Here is a 16,260-nt window from a genome sequence, read left to right as displayed (position 1 = left end):
AAAACTAAATCAGAGAAAATGACAGCCAGAGACCAGACAGGACTAAACGGCCTGACAGTGAAGGAAACATCAAGAAAGACGTGGATATTAGACCAGCTGCTCTCAAACTTGAGGCGGCACCGGAATCATCTGGAGGACTTTTAGAAACAGGTTGTGCTCACACCTGTAATCCCAGCACTTTGGGAGGCCAAGGCGGGTGGATCACAAGGTCAGGAGATCGAGACCATCTTGGCTAAAACGGTGAAACCCCGTGTCTACTATAAACACAAAAAATTAGCCAGGCATAGTGGCGAGCGCTTAGTCCCAGCTACTCAGGAGGCTGAGGCAGTAGAATGGCGTGAACCCAGAAGGCGGAGCTTGCAGTGAGCCGAGATCATGCCACTGCACTCCAGCCTCGGCGAAAGACTGAGACTCCGTCTCAAGGAAAAAAAAAAAAACCCAATTGCAGCCGGGCGCAGTGGCTCATGCCTGTAATCCCAGCACTTTCAGAGGCCGAGGCTGGCAGATCACAAGGTCAAGAGATCAAGACCATCCCGCCAACATGGTGAAACCCCATCTCTACTAAAAATACAAAAAATTTAGCCGGGTGTGATGGCGGGCGCCTGTAGTCCTAGCTACTCAGGAGGCTGAGGCCAGAGAATGGCTGTGAACCCGGGAGGCGGAGCTTGCAGTGAGCCAAGATTCTGCCACTGCACTCCAGCCTGGGCGACAGAGCGAGACTCCATCTCAAAAAAATAAATAAATAAAATAAAAATAAAAATAAAAAATAAAAAGATTGCTGGGCCCTACCCTCATAGTTTCAAATGGGTCGGTGGGTGAGTGGTACCAAGAATTTGCATTTTTTTTTTGAGACAGAGTCTCACTGTTACCCAGGCTGGTGTGCAGTAGCATCATCTCAGGTCACTGCAACCTCCGGTTCCCAGTTCAAGCAATTTCCCTGCCTCAGCTTCCTGAGTAGCTAGGACTACAGGCCTGCACCACCACGCCAGGCTAATTTTTGTATTTTTAGCAGAGATGGGATTTTGCCACGTTGGCCAGGCTGGTCTCGAACTCCTGACCTCAGGTGATCCACCCGCCTCGGCCTCCCACAGTGCTGGGATTACAGGCATGAGCCACCACGCCCGGCAAAGAATTTGTGTTTCTAGTAAGTTCCCAGGTGATGCTGATGCTGCTGGCCCAGAGACCACACTTACCACTGGATAAATGTAATACAGACTGCATGATAGAAATAAATAGAAACCAGTAAATCTTAAGAGCATCACAGTTTACAAAGTGCTTTTGTGTCTATTTTCTCCTTTTTTTTTGAGACAGGATCTTACTCGGTTGCTCAGGCTGGAGTGCAGTGGCATAATCGTGGCTCACTGCAGCCCTGACCTCCTGGGCTCAGGTGATCCTCTCAACTCAGGCTCCTGGGTGGCTGCGACTGCTACAGGCATGTGCGACTATACCCAGCTAATTTTTTGTACTTTTTACAGAGATGGGGTTTTACCACATTGCCCAGTCTGGTCTTGAACTCCTGGGCTCAAGAGATCTGCCTGTCTCAGCCTCCCAAAGTGCTGAGATTACAGGTGTGAGCCACTGCGCCTGGCCTTGCTCCTATAACTTAAACCTCTTAATAGCCTATAAACTATTATATCATTCCTATTTTATTTACAGCAAGGAAAATGAGACTCAGTATTCAAGCAGTTTGTTCACGATCATATACATTAAGGCAGAACCTATACCCTAAATCCATGACAAAAAAGAAAAGAAACATAAAATACTCAAGAGGACGTGGGAGTTTACGGAAGATAACTCCCAAGAATCTTCATAAGCCTTCCTAATACGTACATGCTTGGCCTGTTCTGCAATTTCGGCATGGCTCTTCTCCCACTTCGGGCCCTTGTTAGCCAGGTCAGCAGCCTGGGACAAGCTGAACCCCTCCAGGGGCACTGTGGCACCATCTGGGGGGCCTGGAGGTCCATCCAGTGAGGAATCTTGAGCTATGTGCTGCGGGGAGATGCCGCCTGCCCCACTAGAGGCTGGGGAACTGGATGAGGCAGGGGACACAGGATTGCTGCCTGTCATGCCGTCCGACACCATCTAGAAAAGAGGAAAATGATGGAGAAAATAAATGCTTCGCACTGTGCTGAGTGTTTTAGATACATTATTTCATCCGATCTTCACAAGAAAAAACTGTGTAGAGTAAGGTATAAACCTTATTTTCATAAACACAAACGTTCGGGATAAAGTTTTTATTTTATTTTTTTGAGATGGAGTCTCGCTCTGTCGTCCAGGCTGGAGTGCAGTGGCGCGATCTCGGCTCACTGCAAGCTCCGCCTCCCAGGTTCACGCCATTCTCCTGCCTCAGCCTCCTGAGCAGCTGGGACTACAGGCGCCCGCCACCATGCCCAGCTAATTTTTTGTATTTTTAGTAGAGACAGGGTTTCACCATGTTAGCCAGGATGGTCTCGATCTCCTGACCTCATGATCCGCCCACCTCAGCCTCCCAAAGTGCTGGGATTACAGGCGTGAGCCACCACGCCCGGCCTTGGGATAAAGTTTTAATAAGGGACTCAAGATGGCAGAGCCAAGTTTATAGATGCTTGACATGCAAGAATTATGTCCTGACATTTACACAGTTCCCAAACTTAAGAAAATATATATATATGTAGGCCGGGGGTGGTGGCTCATGCTTGTGATCCCAGCACTTTGGGAGGCTGAGGTGGGTGGATCACCTGAGGTCAGGAGTTTGAGACCAACCTGGCCAACATGGTGAAACCCCGTCTCTACTGAAAATACAAAAATTAGCTGGGCGTGGTGGCGGGAGCCTGTAATCCCAGCTACTCAGGAGGTTGAGGCACGAGAATCGCTTGAACCTGGGAGGTGTGGGAGGCGGAGGTTGCAGTGAGCCGAGATCGCGCCACTGCATTCCAGCTTGGATGACAGGGTGACTCTGTCTCCGAAAAGAAAAGGAAAAAAAAAAAAAATTTATATATATATATATATATATATATATATATATAGCATATGATTTCAAATTCTGATCGTTTCAGAGCCTCAGTGATTTCATGCACATAAACAACTCCCTATTTACCCTCCATTTTCAGAACAAGTGTGGCAAACTCACTTATGCAATAAATGTGAGCTACCACTAAATTCAACAGCCACCAATAAATCCCAGGCCACCTTAACCTCTTCATTGGACAGGCATGGGCTGCAGGCATAGCCAATGTTCTCAAACACCCAACACGTCACTTTACAAGGTACTACAAAAGCATTAAGAAATGGAAGCTGGGCTCGGTGGACTTTGGGAGGCCAAGGCGGGCGGATCATGTGGTCAGGAGTTCCAGACCAGCCTGACCAACATGGTGAAACCCCGTCTCTACTAAAAATACAGAAATTAGCCAGGTGTGGTGGCATGAGCCTGTAATCCCAGCTACTCAGGAGTCTGAGGCAGGAGAATTGCTTGAACAAGGAGGCAGAGGTTGTAGTAAGCCGAGATTGTGCCATTGCACTCAGAAGGAAGGAAGGAGGGAGAGAAGGAAGGAAGGAAGGAAGGAAGGAGGGAAGGAGGGAAGGAGGGAGGGAGGGGAGGGAGGGGAGGGAGGGGAGGGAGGGGAGGGAGGGGAGGGAGGGGAGGGAGGGAGGGGAGGGAGGGAGGGGAGGGAGGGAAGGAAGGGAGGGAAGGAAGGGAGGGAAGGAAGGGAGGGAAGGGAGGGAGGGAGGGTGGAAAACAGGGCTGGGCACGGTGGCTCACACCTGTAATCCTAGCACTTTTGGAGGCTGAGGCGGGTGGATTACCAGAGGTCAGGAGTTTGAGACCAGCCTAACCTACATGGTGAAAACCCATCTCTACTAAAAACACAGAAAATTAGCTGGGCGTGGTGGTGGACGCCTGTAATCCTAGCTACTCAAGAGGCTGAGGCAGGAGAATCACTTGAACCCAGAAGGTGGAGGTTGCAGTGAGCCAAGACCACACCACTGCACTCCAGCCTGGGCAACAAAAGCGAAACTCTGGGCCAGGCGCGGTGGTTCACACCTGTCATTCCAGCACTTTTGAGAGGCTGAGTAAGGTGGGGATCACGAGGTCAAAGATGAAGACCATCCTGGCAAACATGGTGAAACCCCATCTCTACTAAAAACATAAAAATTAGCCAGGTGTGGTGGCGCGCACCTGTAGTCCCAGCTACTCAGGAGGCTGAGGCAGAAGAATTGTTTGAACCCGGGAGGCGGAGGTTGCAGTGAGCCGAGATCACACCACTGCATTTCAGCCTGGTGACAGAGCGAGACTCCATCTTAAAGATAAAAAAAAAAAAAAAGAAAGAAAGAAATGGAAAACAGGCCAGGCCTGGGGGCTCACACCTGTAATCCTAATACTTTGGGAGGCCAAGGTGGGTGGATCACCTGAGGTCAGGAGTTCAAGACCAGCCTAGCCAACATGATGGTGAAACCCCATCTCTACAAAAATATAAAAACTAGCCAGGCATGATGGTGGGTGCCTATAATCCCAGCTACTCGCAAGGCTGAGGCAGAACTGTTTGAAATCAGGAGGCGGAGGTTGCAGTGAGCCGAGATCACGCCATTGCATTCCAGCCTGGCTGACAGAAAGATACTCCGTTTCAAAAAAAAAAAAAAGAAAAGAAAAAAATGGAAAACAAAGTCCTACTGAAATGTGGATACTCAGGGAATTCACAAATTCACTCCAGGACATAAGCCTTACACTGCGCCACTCAAATTCCTACCTCGGCTAAATGACAAGACTGTATGTCACAAATTTCCCCAGTTTCTCAGGAAAACTATAAATACCAACTTTACAAACATGAAAAGCTTACTGTACTGCTCGCTTTGGCAACACATATACTAAAACTGGGAGGATACAGAAAAGATTAGCATGGCCCCTGTGCAAGGATGACACAATAAAGAAACCCTTTTTATAGAAAAATTTAAAAAATTAAAATAGAAAGCTGACTGTACACACACCTAGATGTGTTTAAAAGTCATGCTTTTTTTCCTACCCCACACCCTTCCTTGGTATGAGAAAGGAATGAACACTACACACCATCCATAGGCTTATCCTACTCCAGTACTGATAGAAGTTAAACTATTCTTAAAGCGTACGGTATTAGAAGCATGGTGCCACGATCTCCATTTCCAGCCTAGCCTAATTCAACCTTTTTCAGGTAACGAGGTGCTTTTACACTCTTGGAGATAATATTACACTAATGTTAAATGGAATGTGAGTATCCAACAGACCTGACATACTACAGCCCAGCCCCCGAGCACCAAAGATTCTCCAAAACTCTCCACAAATATTCCCCTGCCACATTTCTTCTGCCTCACACTCAACAATCCACAAAGCAGAAGCAGAGAAGGAACTCTTCCCACTTTCAAACCTGTGTCTGTAGGACTGGGAGCTGAGGGTGAGCAGGGGAGGGGCTGCTCTGCATGGTCCCACTCCCAGGCTCCCCCTTGGATGCCTGAAGAATGACTGGGTCGTTATCACCACTGCTGCTGGCCGAGGGGCTGGCGTCCGGCTGCAGGGCATGCTGGGAGCTGGCCTCATTCTGGGCCACCGGCCACCGGGACCCGCCTTCCAGGGCCCGGGGCCCACCAGGGCGTCCCAGCCTCCGCTCAGGTCCACCAGCCTCTGGAGCACCTAAAGTAGGGTTAAAAAAAAAAAAAGACAGAAATGCAGTTAAAGGGGATGAAAAAGTATTTTTAAAAAACCAGAAATAACACTGAATAAAGAGAAACACAGAAATTACAGGTTACATTTCTTGAGCACTTACTATGTATAAGATACTTTTAGTACCTGTTTGATGTGTTCTATAATCCTCACACCTACCTTAAAAACCAAGTGCTTTTCACAGCATAACAAATATTGACTTCCTCCTACACACAACGGATAGAGCCATGCAGAAAGGATTCCCGACCTAAATGGAGCTTACATTCTAATATAATCTGTTTCGTAAGTTACGAAGTTAAGACCTTATGATTTGCGGAAGGTTACACAGTAAAAAAGTGGTAGGAGGGCTTCAATCCACAGTCTGATGCCAAAACCATGGAAAACCTGCTACTCTTCCTGGTAGAGCCAGGTTGACCACGTTTTCCTCAACCCACAGCCTCAGTTCAGTTGTTGTACTATAATCAAACCCTCTACAGAAAAATCACATGCAAACATTCCCATGCTTCTCTAGAGTGAAAATCCCCAATACGGACCTATAATTGCTTTCATTATCTCAAACATTTCTCCCATTAGCATCAGCACACAAAATGGTAGCAGATCCCTCACCTGTGTGAGCTGAGACCACACCCCCTGTGAAAGTCTGCACTTCCACGGTGCCGCCGTACTGAAGGGAATCACACCTGAAACATCCATCAAAGCGTATTATTTACTCCAGTTTTTTGAGACGTTTAAATATACCCAAATCAGTTAAAAGACTAGAAACAGAAAAACTACAGTAGTAGGAAAATCTCACACTTCAGGGAAATGCAAATCATGTTTTGTGAATTCCGGAGGGACATACGATCCTGCCTGGGGCAGGAGCAGGAAAGGAGTGAAGAAAGAAAGTTCAAAAATTTTAAGGGTAAAGGCTCCAACCACAGAATGGAAGACAAAAAAAAAAATACAGCAAAAAAAAGCTGTCACATCCAGAACCTCAGAAAGGTGCTACCTGCCTGCGGGCCTTTCCAGTGAGGGCTGAACGCAGAAGTGAGAGTGGAACTCCCGGGAAGAGTCAACAAACATGCTGGTCACAGGAAAATCCGCCCAGGATTCAGGGCAGGGCGCTGTGTATCCCATACCTGCGCCTTGAGACACTTCCCCAAATACAAGAACCACAGCAAAAGGAGACTCAGGAGCAGTCAAAAGCGAGAGGCCGCACTGCCAAGAACCACGCGCCGGAAACAGGCAGTGTGAACCCGCAGGAGGCCCGGAAATGCTTCCCCAGTGTTTAAGGAAATTCCTAAACCACAGTGCCGGCTTTGATTCACTCCCTACTCCGCCACACGTTCCCAAGACCCGAGCTCACCAGAAGCCAACAAGCCTTAACTCTTGACTTCAGGTTTCGTGACCATCTCCCTAGCCCTCCCGACGGACTGACCTCGCGTGACCCCTGACCTCTGCCCAAGTTGCCACTAGCCCTGAGATAGCCCCGCCCCCTCCAGACTCCCACCCCACCCAACGTGCGCGCCGGGCGGGGGAGGGGCCCGCGCGTGCGCGGCTGGAGGCGGAGCGAGCCGGCTGCGCGCACGGCCCGGGGGCTCCCGCCAGAACCCGAGCCCACGCACACAAGGGTCGCGGGGCTGGGAAGCTCGTCATCCAAGCCCGTCAGGGAGCCCCCCCATCACCCGACCGCGAAAGGCTGAGAGAAGGGAGGGTTCGTGCCACCAGGTCCTGGTCCCCCGGCTAGATGTGGTGGGCGCGCGCCCCGACTACTCGTCCCACGCCCCCCTTCCTCTTCCCGCGCGCCCCTGAGGGGTGACTGGGTTGGTGGGCGGGCAGGAGCGCACCTGGGTCCGTCCTCTCAGGGCTCGCTCGCTCGCTCGCTCGCTCAGGCACGCGTGCGCAGAAGGGCGGGAAGGGAGAGGAGACACGCCGGGGCCCAGCACCGGCCGGCCTGACCCCTTCAGTCTGTCTCTATGGGCGCGCGCCGACAGCCTCGCGCACCGGCCCCGGGGCCCCGGCTGAGGGTGCGCGCGCAGCACCCCGGGAAGGTGGGGGGGAGGCGGTGGCGGAAAGATGCGCGCGCAGTCAGCCGTCATGGGAGGGGGAACTGTGGGGCGTTCGCCATCTTGTCTCCCTCTCCTTACCTGCGTCCTCGGGGGCGTGCGCACCACCCCCCCTCCCGCCTAGGAGGGGGGAGGGCCCCCTCTTGGCCACCGCCTTCGCGGCCTTTAAACTCCCCTGGAGACTGCGGCTACTGCCACCGCCTTGCCTCCACTGCCTCTTCTCGCAGCACACAGATGCGGACGGTGGGTGGGGAAAAAGGGCAGACGCTACTCCCAGCGAACCGCCGCTGCCGCTCCCGAGGCCTCACCAAAATGGCCGCCGCCGTCTCGGCCGCCACCACCACCACTACCACCACCACTCGCTCGGAATCGCTATCGCCGGCGCGGCCCGTCTTCTCGCGAGAGACAGTAACTGGAGGGTGGGGGAACGGGGAGGCTCGCGTGCTAGCGTAGGGTGCAGCACGGTGCGCAAGGCAGCCTGGGAGGTGTAGTCTCCCGGAGGCTGCGCGCTCGCCCTTCCTCGGAGCGCCTTTACCGTTTGCCCCTAGATCTACCTGGGGCTGCATTGCGGCTGCCAGCTCGGACCACGGCCACCTCCCTTTTTATTTACAGATCACCCAGTAAGCTGCAGCAAGTTAGCAGTGGAACCTGGGCCTCCCGATTCCCATGGCAGCCCACTTCTGTAGCGCTGCTTCGTTTTACGCGAGGGTGGTTTCCTGATAGCTTTCAAACACCTTTGCCATCTCTTCGCAAACTTTCTAGATTAAGAATCCCTTTGAGAATCTGATACCTTTACCCCAGAATAGAACAATAAATAACAGCTACCTTCTACTGACACTACTTGGTGCCTTGATTATTTCTTTTAATCCTAACTGCTCCATTTTACAAACGAATTGAGGCTCAGGCGTTAAACACAGTGACAGATCCTGAAGTCAAGATTCCTAGCCAAGCAGTCTAAGCCACAAGAATGCACTCGCTGTCATAAAATTTTACCACCTAAAGCCCCCGCTAAGAGGCCAGGTTAGGAAGCCCTGATGAAGCTCCCCTTCCTCCATTCAGTTTAGCTCTTCCCTGCGAAGAGGACTGTTGGTCCCATTTTACAGATGAAGTTTGGGTTGAAAGAAAAGTGGATGATGCCCATCTTTTCTAGACCCTCCTCCCATCACCCCCAGAAGAGGGGATCCCAGGCCAGAGCCTGAATTGGACCTAGCCTTGTGCCATTAACTCCTTGCTGTGTGACCTTGAGCAATTAACTTCACCTTTCTGAGCTTCAGTTTCCTCTGTAAAGTGAGGATAGAATTGCTGATGTAAAATTGCTTTGAAAGATCTAAAGGGCCAGGTGCGGTGGCTCACACCTGTAACCCCAGCACTTTGGGAGGCCAAGGCAGGAGGATCACTTGAGGCCAGGAGCTCAAGACCAGCCTGGGTAACATAGTGAGACGTCGTCTCTACAGTAAATTAAAAAATTTTAAATTATGAAAAAATAAAAAAGCTCTAAAGGACTACCTAAATGTGGAGTATATTTCACTATAGTTCAGTGTTTCACACCCATGATCTTAAGGTCAAGGTTAGCTTTCTGATGTGCTTTACATAGTATTTATTTATGTATTCATTTATTGAGATAGTCTTGCTCTGTCACCCAGGCCGGAGTGCAATGGCACAATCTTGGCTCCCTGCAGCCTCTGTCTCCCGGGCTCAAGCAATTCTCATGGCTCACCCTCCCAAGTAGCTGGGATTACAGGTGTGCACCACCACACTCAGCTAATTTTTGTATTTTTGGTAGAGACAGGGTTTCACCATGTTGCCCAGGCTGCTCTCAAACTCCTGACCTCAGGTGATCCACCTACCTTAGCTTCCCAAAGTGCTGTGACTACAGGTGTGAGCCACCGCCCCCAGCTGCTTTATATAGTTTGTTTTTTGTTTTTCGTTTTTTGTTTTTAGAGACAGAGTCTCGCTCTTTACCCCAAGCTGGAGTGCAGTGGCACGATCTCTGCTCACTGCAACCTCTGCCTCCCGGGTTCAAGCAATTCTTATGCCTCAGCCTCCCAAGTAGCTGGGATTACAGGCACTGGCCACCATGCCCAACTAATTTTTGTATTTTTAATAGAGCCGGGGTTTCTTTTTTCTTTTTTTTTTTTTTGAGACGGAGTCTTGCTCTGTCCCCCAGGCTGGAGTTCAGTGGCTCAATCTCGGCTCACTGCAAGCTCCGCCTCCCGGTTTCATGCCGTTCTCCTGCCTCAGCCTCCCGAGTAGCTGGGACTACAGGCGCCTGCCACCACGCCTGGCTAATTTTTTGTATTTTTAGTAGAGACAGGGTTTCACCGTGTTAGCCAGGATGGTCTCGATCTCCTGACCTCGTGATCCGCCCGCCTTGGCCTCCCAAAGTACTGGGATTACAGGCGTGAGCTACCACGCCCGGCCTAGAGACGGGGTTTCACCATGTTGGCCAGGCTGGTCTCGAACTCCTGACCTCAGGTGATCTGCCTGCCTCAGCCTCCCAAAGTGCTGGTACTACAGGCTTGAGTCACCACGCCCAGCTGCTTTACACAGTGTTTTCATGTTCTGGGTATTATTAAAACTTCAGGAAGCCAGGCATGGTGGCTCATGCCTGTAATCCCAACACTTTGGGATGCCGAGGCAGGTGGATCACCTGAGGTCGGGAGTTCGAGACCAGCCTGACCAACGTGGAGAAACCCCGTCTCTACTAAAAATACAAAATTAGCCAGGTGTGGTGGCGCATGTCTGTAATCCCAGCTATTCGGGAGGCTGAAGTAGGAGAATTGCTTGAACTTGGGAGGCAGAGATTGCGGTGAGCCAAGATCACGTCATTGCACTCCAGCCTGGGCAACAAGAGCAAAACTCCATCTCAAAAAAAAAAAAAGAAGAAAAATTACTTCAGGCAAGAGAATGACGTCTCCGATGTGCCGTAGGCACCACCATTCCCAATTGTTTTGCACGGGGCAACTTAACACATTTGTCATATCTGGCACCTAAAGGCAGTTAAACTTGTGACCTCTTGTTTATACACCAGCGTGTCAATGAGCATGTTCTCCTAACCAGCATTTCCTCTGCCTGTTTCCTATCTGGCCCTGTGCTGTGTGCAGTGGGAGAGAGGAGGGAAGATGGCACAGTCCCTGCTCTTAAGAACTTAGTCTCATTGCAGGATAAGCTGTGAGCTTGGTAAAAGGCATGGCAGTGTTGCGGTGTCTCAAAAGAAGGGTGGTCAAGGAACTCTCCAAGGGTCAGGTTGGATACCCAGTTGGGGTATCAGGGAAGGCTTCCTAGGGAAGTATCATTTGAGCCTGGCCTTGAAAAATTTAGGCATGAAGGCAGGCTCTCCAGGAAGATGACACAACCTCCACAAGGCTGATGGTTGGCGGGGGGGGCGGGGGGCGGCGGGGAATGGGGGACAGTGAATCAGCTTGTGCCGCAGTCTGGAGTGCAGTGGTGCGATCATAGCTCACTGCAGCCTCAACCTCCTGGGCTCAGGTGATCCTCCCACCTCAGCCTTCCAAGTAGCTGAGACTACAGGTGCACACCACCAGGCCTGGCTATTTTTTATTTTTTTGTAGTGAAAGTGGGAGGTCTTGCTATGTTGCCCAGGTTGGTCTGGAACTCTTGGCCTCAAGCAACCCTCCTGTCTCAGCCTCCCAAAGTGCTGGGACTACAGGCGTGAGCTACCACACCCGGCCCCAGCTTGTCTTCTCTATGAGGGAGCAGGTTGAGACACTGTTGGAGAGATCACCTGGCTCCAAGCGGCTAAGGGCCCAGCATGCTAGGCTAGGTATGGGGCATTCGTTTGGAAGTGACAGGGAGCTATTGAAAGTTGTTAAGCAAAAGATTGGCATGATCCAGGCTGGGCACGGTGGCTCACGCCTGTAATCCCAGCACTTTGGGAGGTCAAGGCGGGCGGATCACGAGGTCAAGAGATCGAGACCATCCTGGCCAACATGGTGAAACCCCATCATCTCTACTAAAAATACAAAAATTAGCCGGGTGTGGTGGCAGGCACTTGTACTCCCAGCTACTCCAGAGGCTGAGGCAGAAGAATCGCTTGAACCCGGGAGGCGGAGGTTGCAGTGAGCCAAGATTGCGCCACCGCCACTGCACTCTAGCCTGGGCGACAGAGCAAGACTCTGTCTCAAAAAATATATATATATATTAGCCAGGCGTGGTGGCCCCCGCCTGTAGTCCCAGCTACTCGGGAGGCTGAGGCAGGAGAACCGCTTGAATCCGGGAGGCAGAGGTTGCAGTGAGCTGAGATCGTGCCACTGCACTCCAGCCTGGCGACAGAGCCAGACTCCGTCTCAGAAAAAAAAAAAAAAAGATTGGCATGACACATGTTCCACTTTACGAAGGGTGATGTATGTAACAAGATGCGTGATATGTCTGTAAGGCTAAAGACAGGGAGGATACCAGCAGTCACCTGTGTGTAATGGGAGCTGTTGGCCAGGAGGTGGCAGTGGAGATGGGGGTAGAGACTAAAGGAAAAATTAGCAGAACTTGGCCGTTGATTGCTAGTGATGATGATCCTCTAAACATGGTTCCTTCTGTGATTCCAGTCTTTCCCAGGCTCCTCCCACCTCCCTGGCCACTCCCTTTCCTTCTCCCTCTCCCCACAGGACACTTCTGGTCTCCTCCATCAATTGGTGGGGCTGCTAAGGATTCTTGCCTCAACTGCCTCCTCTCATCCAAGTCTTCAAGGGCTGAGGCAGATATTGTAAAACTAACGAAGCTTCAGCTTCCAGGACCCCTCCCTTTAATGGACCTTCCATTGCTATTAGTGGCTGGGGGTTACAGAACCATCAAGGTGAGGTGGAGAAGCCAGGTTGTAACCGGAAAGCACTCCCATATAAGCATTTCTGGTGATTTGCCTAAAGACATCTCAGGGGAAAAAAAGGGGCATTAATCTCTAAGGCTCCAGTAATTTCTCATGATTTCCATGTTTATTCCAACTACCATCTCTTAAGGACTATCCCCAGCTCAGAATCCTCTAACTCCTGGAATCCTCCTGCAGGAGGCTCCCTAGGAACCTTGGACTCCTCCATCCAAAGTGAACTCACAGCCAGGCTGGTGGCTCACACCTGTAATCCCAGCACTTTGGAAGGCCAAGGCAGGCAGATCGCCTGAGGTCAAGAGTTCGAGACCAGCCATGGCCAACATGGTGAAGCCCTGTCTCTACTAAAAATACCAAAATTAGCTGGGCGTGGTGGCTCACGCCTGTAATCCCAGCTATTCGGGAGGCTAAGGCAGGAGAATCGCTTGAACCAGGAAGCAGAGGTTGCAATGAGCACAGATCATGCCACTGCACTCCAGCCTGGGCAAAACAAGGCTGGGTGCGGTGGCTCATGTCTGTAATCCCAGCACTTTGGGAGGCAGAGGCAGATGGATCACGAGGTCAAGAGATCGAGATCATCCTGGCCAACATGGTGAAACTCCGTCTCTACTAAAAATACAAAAATTAGCCAGGTGTGGTGGCAGGCATCTGTAGTCCCAGCTACTCGGGAGGATGAGGCAGGAGAATTGCTTGAACCCGGGAGGCGGAGGTTGCAGTGAGCCGAGATCACGCCATTGCACTCCAGCCTGGTAACAGAGCGAGACTCCATTTCAAAAAAAAAAAAAAAAAAAAAAGTGAACTCACCATCTGAACCACAAAACTTGCTCCTCCTCCCTCTGCTCTGAGGAGATGGCACCATCCACTCAATTGCTCAAGCTAGAAATGTAGGCATCACTTTCCCTTTTCCTCATGCCCCACATCCAGACGCCAAGTCTTGTGCGTTACATTTTAAACACTTCTCCATTCTATCTGTTTCTCTTCACTCCTATGGGAGATACTAAGCCCTTGATGATTTATAACCCCAAGAACTGGCTGGTTAGAAACTTTAGCGCCACCACCATGGTTTCCAATAGCTTCCCCGTCCCATTCTTTGATATGGACAGTTGATGTTTCTCAGTCTTATGTAAAGTGCTATGCAAATGAAGTTTCCAGGTGAACTGAGTCCTGCCTCCTGCTCTCTTCCATCCCAACAGCTGCTCCTAACCCCCCTGGCAAGTCAAAAATCTGGATCCGAAGCAGGCTGTACCACCCTCCTAATTGATCTTTGTGTGGCCAGTCTCTCCTGCCCCACCAAAACCCAGTTCCCGTGTGGTATCCATTGCAGTGGGGGAATCGGAACCAGCATTTGAGAGCGTGACATGTTAGGGAATGGCGAGGGCAATTACATTATAAAGCAGGTAGAGAGGGGCAGGGGAGGGGCCTTTTTAAACCAGGGGGGACTCTGGTGAAGTGGAAGTTGGATGGAGACCTGAAGAAGATGTCTCCACACAGCAGCCAGGGGAAACTTGTCTCACTGCAGATCGGACAGAGTCACTCTCCTTCAGGTCCTTTCATGGCTCCTGTGAAACCCCTTTCCGAGGCCCCTGGGCCCTGCATGATAAGCCCTTGGCAGATTATCTAGCCTCATCTCTCCCAGTGCCCTGCACTCCAGCCACTGCTGTCTCTCTGCAGGTTCTTTTCTCTGTTCTGGGCTTTCTCACACTTGCTTCTCTCTTTCCTTCCATGCAGTTACAACCTACACATCCTTAGTCCTAAGACAAAGTCACTGCCTCCAGAAGCCTTCCCTGCCCTCAGACTACGCTATATCTCCTGTAACAGTCTGTGCTTTTTTTGCTTATCTGCACTCTACGAATAATTCCTTGGGTTTACCTCTGTCTTGTTCACTTTAATGCATGCCCATCTATGTCCACTGTCTGGGGGAGTGCCACGCACAGCATAAATATCAACACCTTGGGCTTGGTTGATGCCTGCTTGTTGCATGACGGCAATAGCTCATATGTGCTAATTTTTTTTTTTTTTAAGGCGGAGTCTCGCTCCCTTGCCCAGGCTGGAGTGCAGTGGTGCAATCTCGGCTCACTACAACCTCCACCTCCCAGGTTTAAGCAATTCCCCTGCCTCAGCCTCCAGGGTAGCTGGGATTACAGGCACACACCACCATGTCCGGCTAATATTTTTGTTTGTTTGTTTGTATTTTTAGTAGACACAGGGTTTCGCCATCTTAGGCTGGTCTCAAACTCCCGCTCAGGTGATCCACCCGCCTCGGCCTCCCAAAGTGCTGGTATTACAGGCGTGAGCCACCGCACCTGGCTACTATGTGTTAAATTCACTCAAGAAGTATAATAATGACAAGCACTAAGCACCAACCTGTGTATTTACATGAATGAACTCACTTAATTCTCACAATTATGTTACATAGATTGTCGGCCAGGCGTGGTGGCTCACGCCTGTAATTCCAGCACTTTGGGAGGCCGAGATGGGTGGATCACCTGAGGTCGGGAGGTCGAGACCAGCCTGACCAACATGGAGAAACCCCGTCTCTATTGATAATACAAAATTAGCTGGGCGTTGTGGCACATGCCTGTAATCCCAGCTACTCAGGAGGCTGAGGCAAGAGAATTGCTTGAACCTGGGAGGCAGATGTTGTGGTGAGCCGACATCGCACCATTGCACTCCAGCCTGGGCAACGAGAGTGAAACTCTGCTTCAAAAAAAAAAAAAAATAGATTACCATCCTCCTTTTATAGATGGTGAAAAGGATGGTTAAGTAACGTCGCAAGTTACGGAGCTGAAAAAGAACAGCACAGGGACTGCTGTCAACCCAGAGGGACTTGACTCATTTTTGTGCTTTTTTTTTTCCCCCAAGAGATGGTCTCACTCTTTGCCGAGGCTGGAGCTGGAGGGCAGTGGTGGGCGTCATAGCTCACTTTAGCTTCAAATTCATGGGCTCAAGTGATCCTCCTGCCTCAGCCTCCTGAGTAGCTAAGACCATAGGTGCCAGCCACCATGGCTGGCTGACTTTTCTTAAGAGATGAGGTCTTGCCATGCGCAGTGGCTCATGCCTATAATCCCAGCACTTTGGGAGGCAGAGGCAGATGGAATCACCTGAGGTCAGGAGTTGGAGACCAGCCTGGCCAACAAGGTGAAACCCCGCCTCTACTAAAAATACAAAAAAATGGCCGACTTGGTGGTTCGTGCCTGTAATCCCAGCTTCTTGGGAGTCTGAGGCAGGAGAATCACTTGAACCCAGGAGGCAGAGGTTGCAGTGAGCCAAGATTGCGCCATTGCACTCCAGCCTGGGTGACAAGCAAAACTCCATCTCAAAAAAAATAAATAAATAAAAATAAAAAAAAGAGAGAGATGAGGTCTTGCTTTGTTGCCCAGGCTGGCCTTCAACTCCTGGTTTCAAGCAATCCTCCTGCCTCAGCCTCTCAAAGTGCAGGGATTACAGGCATGAGCCACTGTGCCCAGCTACATTTGTGCTCTTAACTGCTGTGCAGTACACCTTGTCAAATCCAGGTCTAGCATCTGAGTCCATCTACCACGTGCCAGGCATTATTCTAGGCACTGGGGAGATAATGTTGGAAACACAAACAAGTAAAACACTCAAGGTTTCAGTTTTTATCAAGCTTACATTCCTGGTGGGAGAAGACAAATAACAAACATATAAATAAGTGTGAATATAAAATAATGATGGTTGGCTGGGCATGGTGG

The 16,260-nt window shown here is 50.6% G+C and overlaps 1 protein-coding gene and 2 non-coding genes across 10 annotated transcripts in view; 2 read left to right on the top strand and 1 right to left on the bottom strand.

The window, feature by feature from the left end:
* The window catches only part of SRCAP (Snf2 related CREBBP activator protein), a 41,720-nt gene extending 33,627 nt beyond the window's left edge, over positions 1-8,093 (bottom strand). For 4 of the 8 annotated variants that reach the window (XM_016929705.4, XM_054669305.2, XM_054669306.2 and 1 more), the window contains exons 1-4: positions 7,795-8,093; positions 6,275-6,348; positions 5,376-5,638; positions 1,831-2,082 (exon numbers count right to left, since the gene is read on the bottom strand). In XM_016929705.4, the coding sequence (XP_016785194.2) occupies positions 1,831-2,082; positions 5,376-5,429 (306 nt within the window). In that variant the 5' untranslated portion in view covers positions 5,430-5,638; positions 6,275-6,348; positions 7,795-8,093. Of the gene's footprint in view, positions 1-1,830; positions 2,083-5,375; positions 5,639-6,274; positions 6,349-6,786; positions 6,895-7,013; positions 7,117-7,494; positions 7,688-7,794 lie in introns of those variants that run through there. The other 4 variants (XM_016929706.4, XM_063797090.1, XM_009430669.4 and 1 more) reach the window with 3 other exon arrangements.
* Positions 4,816-4,917, top strand: LOC112207371 (U6 spliceosomal RNA). The gene has a single exon (XR_002941803.1). It is a non-coding gene; the product is annotated as a U6 spliceosomal RNA (small nuclear RNA).
* On the top strand, positions 8,035-8,550 carry LOC741498 (uncharacterized). Its single transcript, XR_010152343.1, has 2 exons — positions 8,035-8,121; positions 8,326-8,550. It is a non-coding gene; the product is annotated as an uncharacterized LOC741498 (transcript).
* The last annotated feature ends 7,710 nt before the right edge of the window (positions 8,551-16,260 follow it).

This window comes from Pan troglodytes, chromosome 18 (genome assembly GCF_028858775.2).
Source record: "Pan troglodytes isolate AG18354 chromosome 18, NHGRI_mPanTro3-v2.0_pri, whole genome shotgun sequence".
Taxonomy (NCBI): Eukaryota; Metazoa; Chordata; class Mammalia; order Primates; family Hominidae; genus Pan; species Pan troglodytes.
The sequence above is the reverse complement of the archived record's forward strand: the minus strand, read 5'-3'. Positions and strand labels throughout refer to the sequence as shown.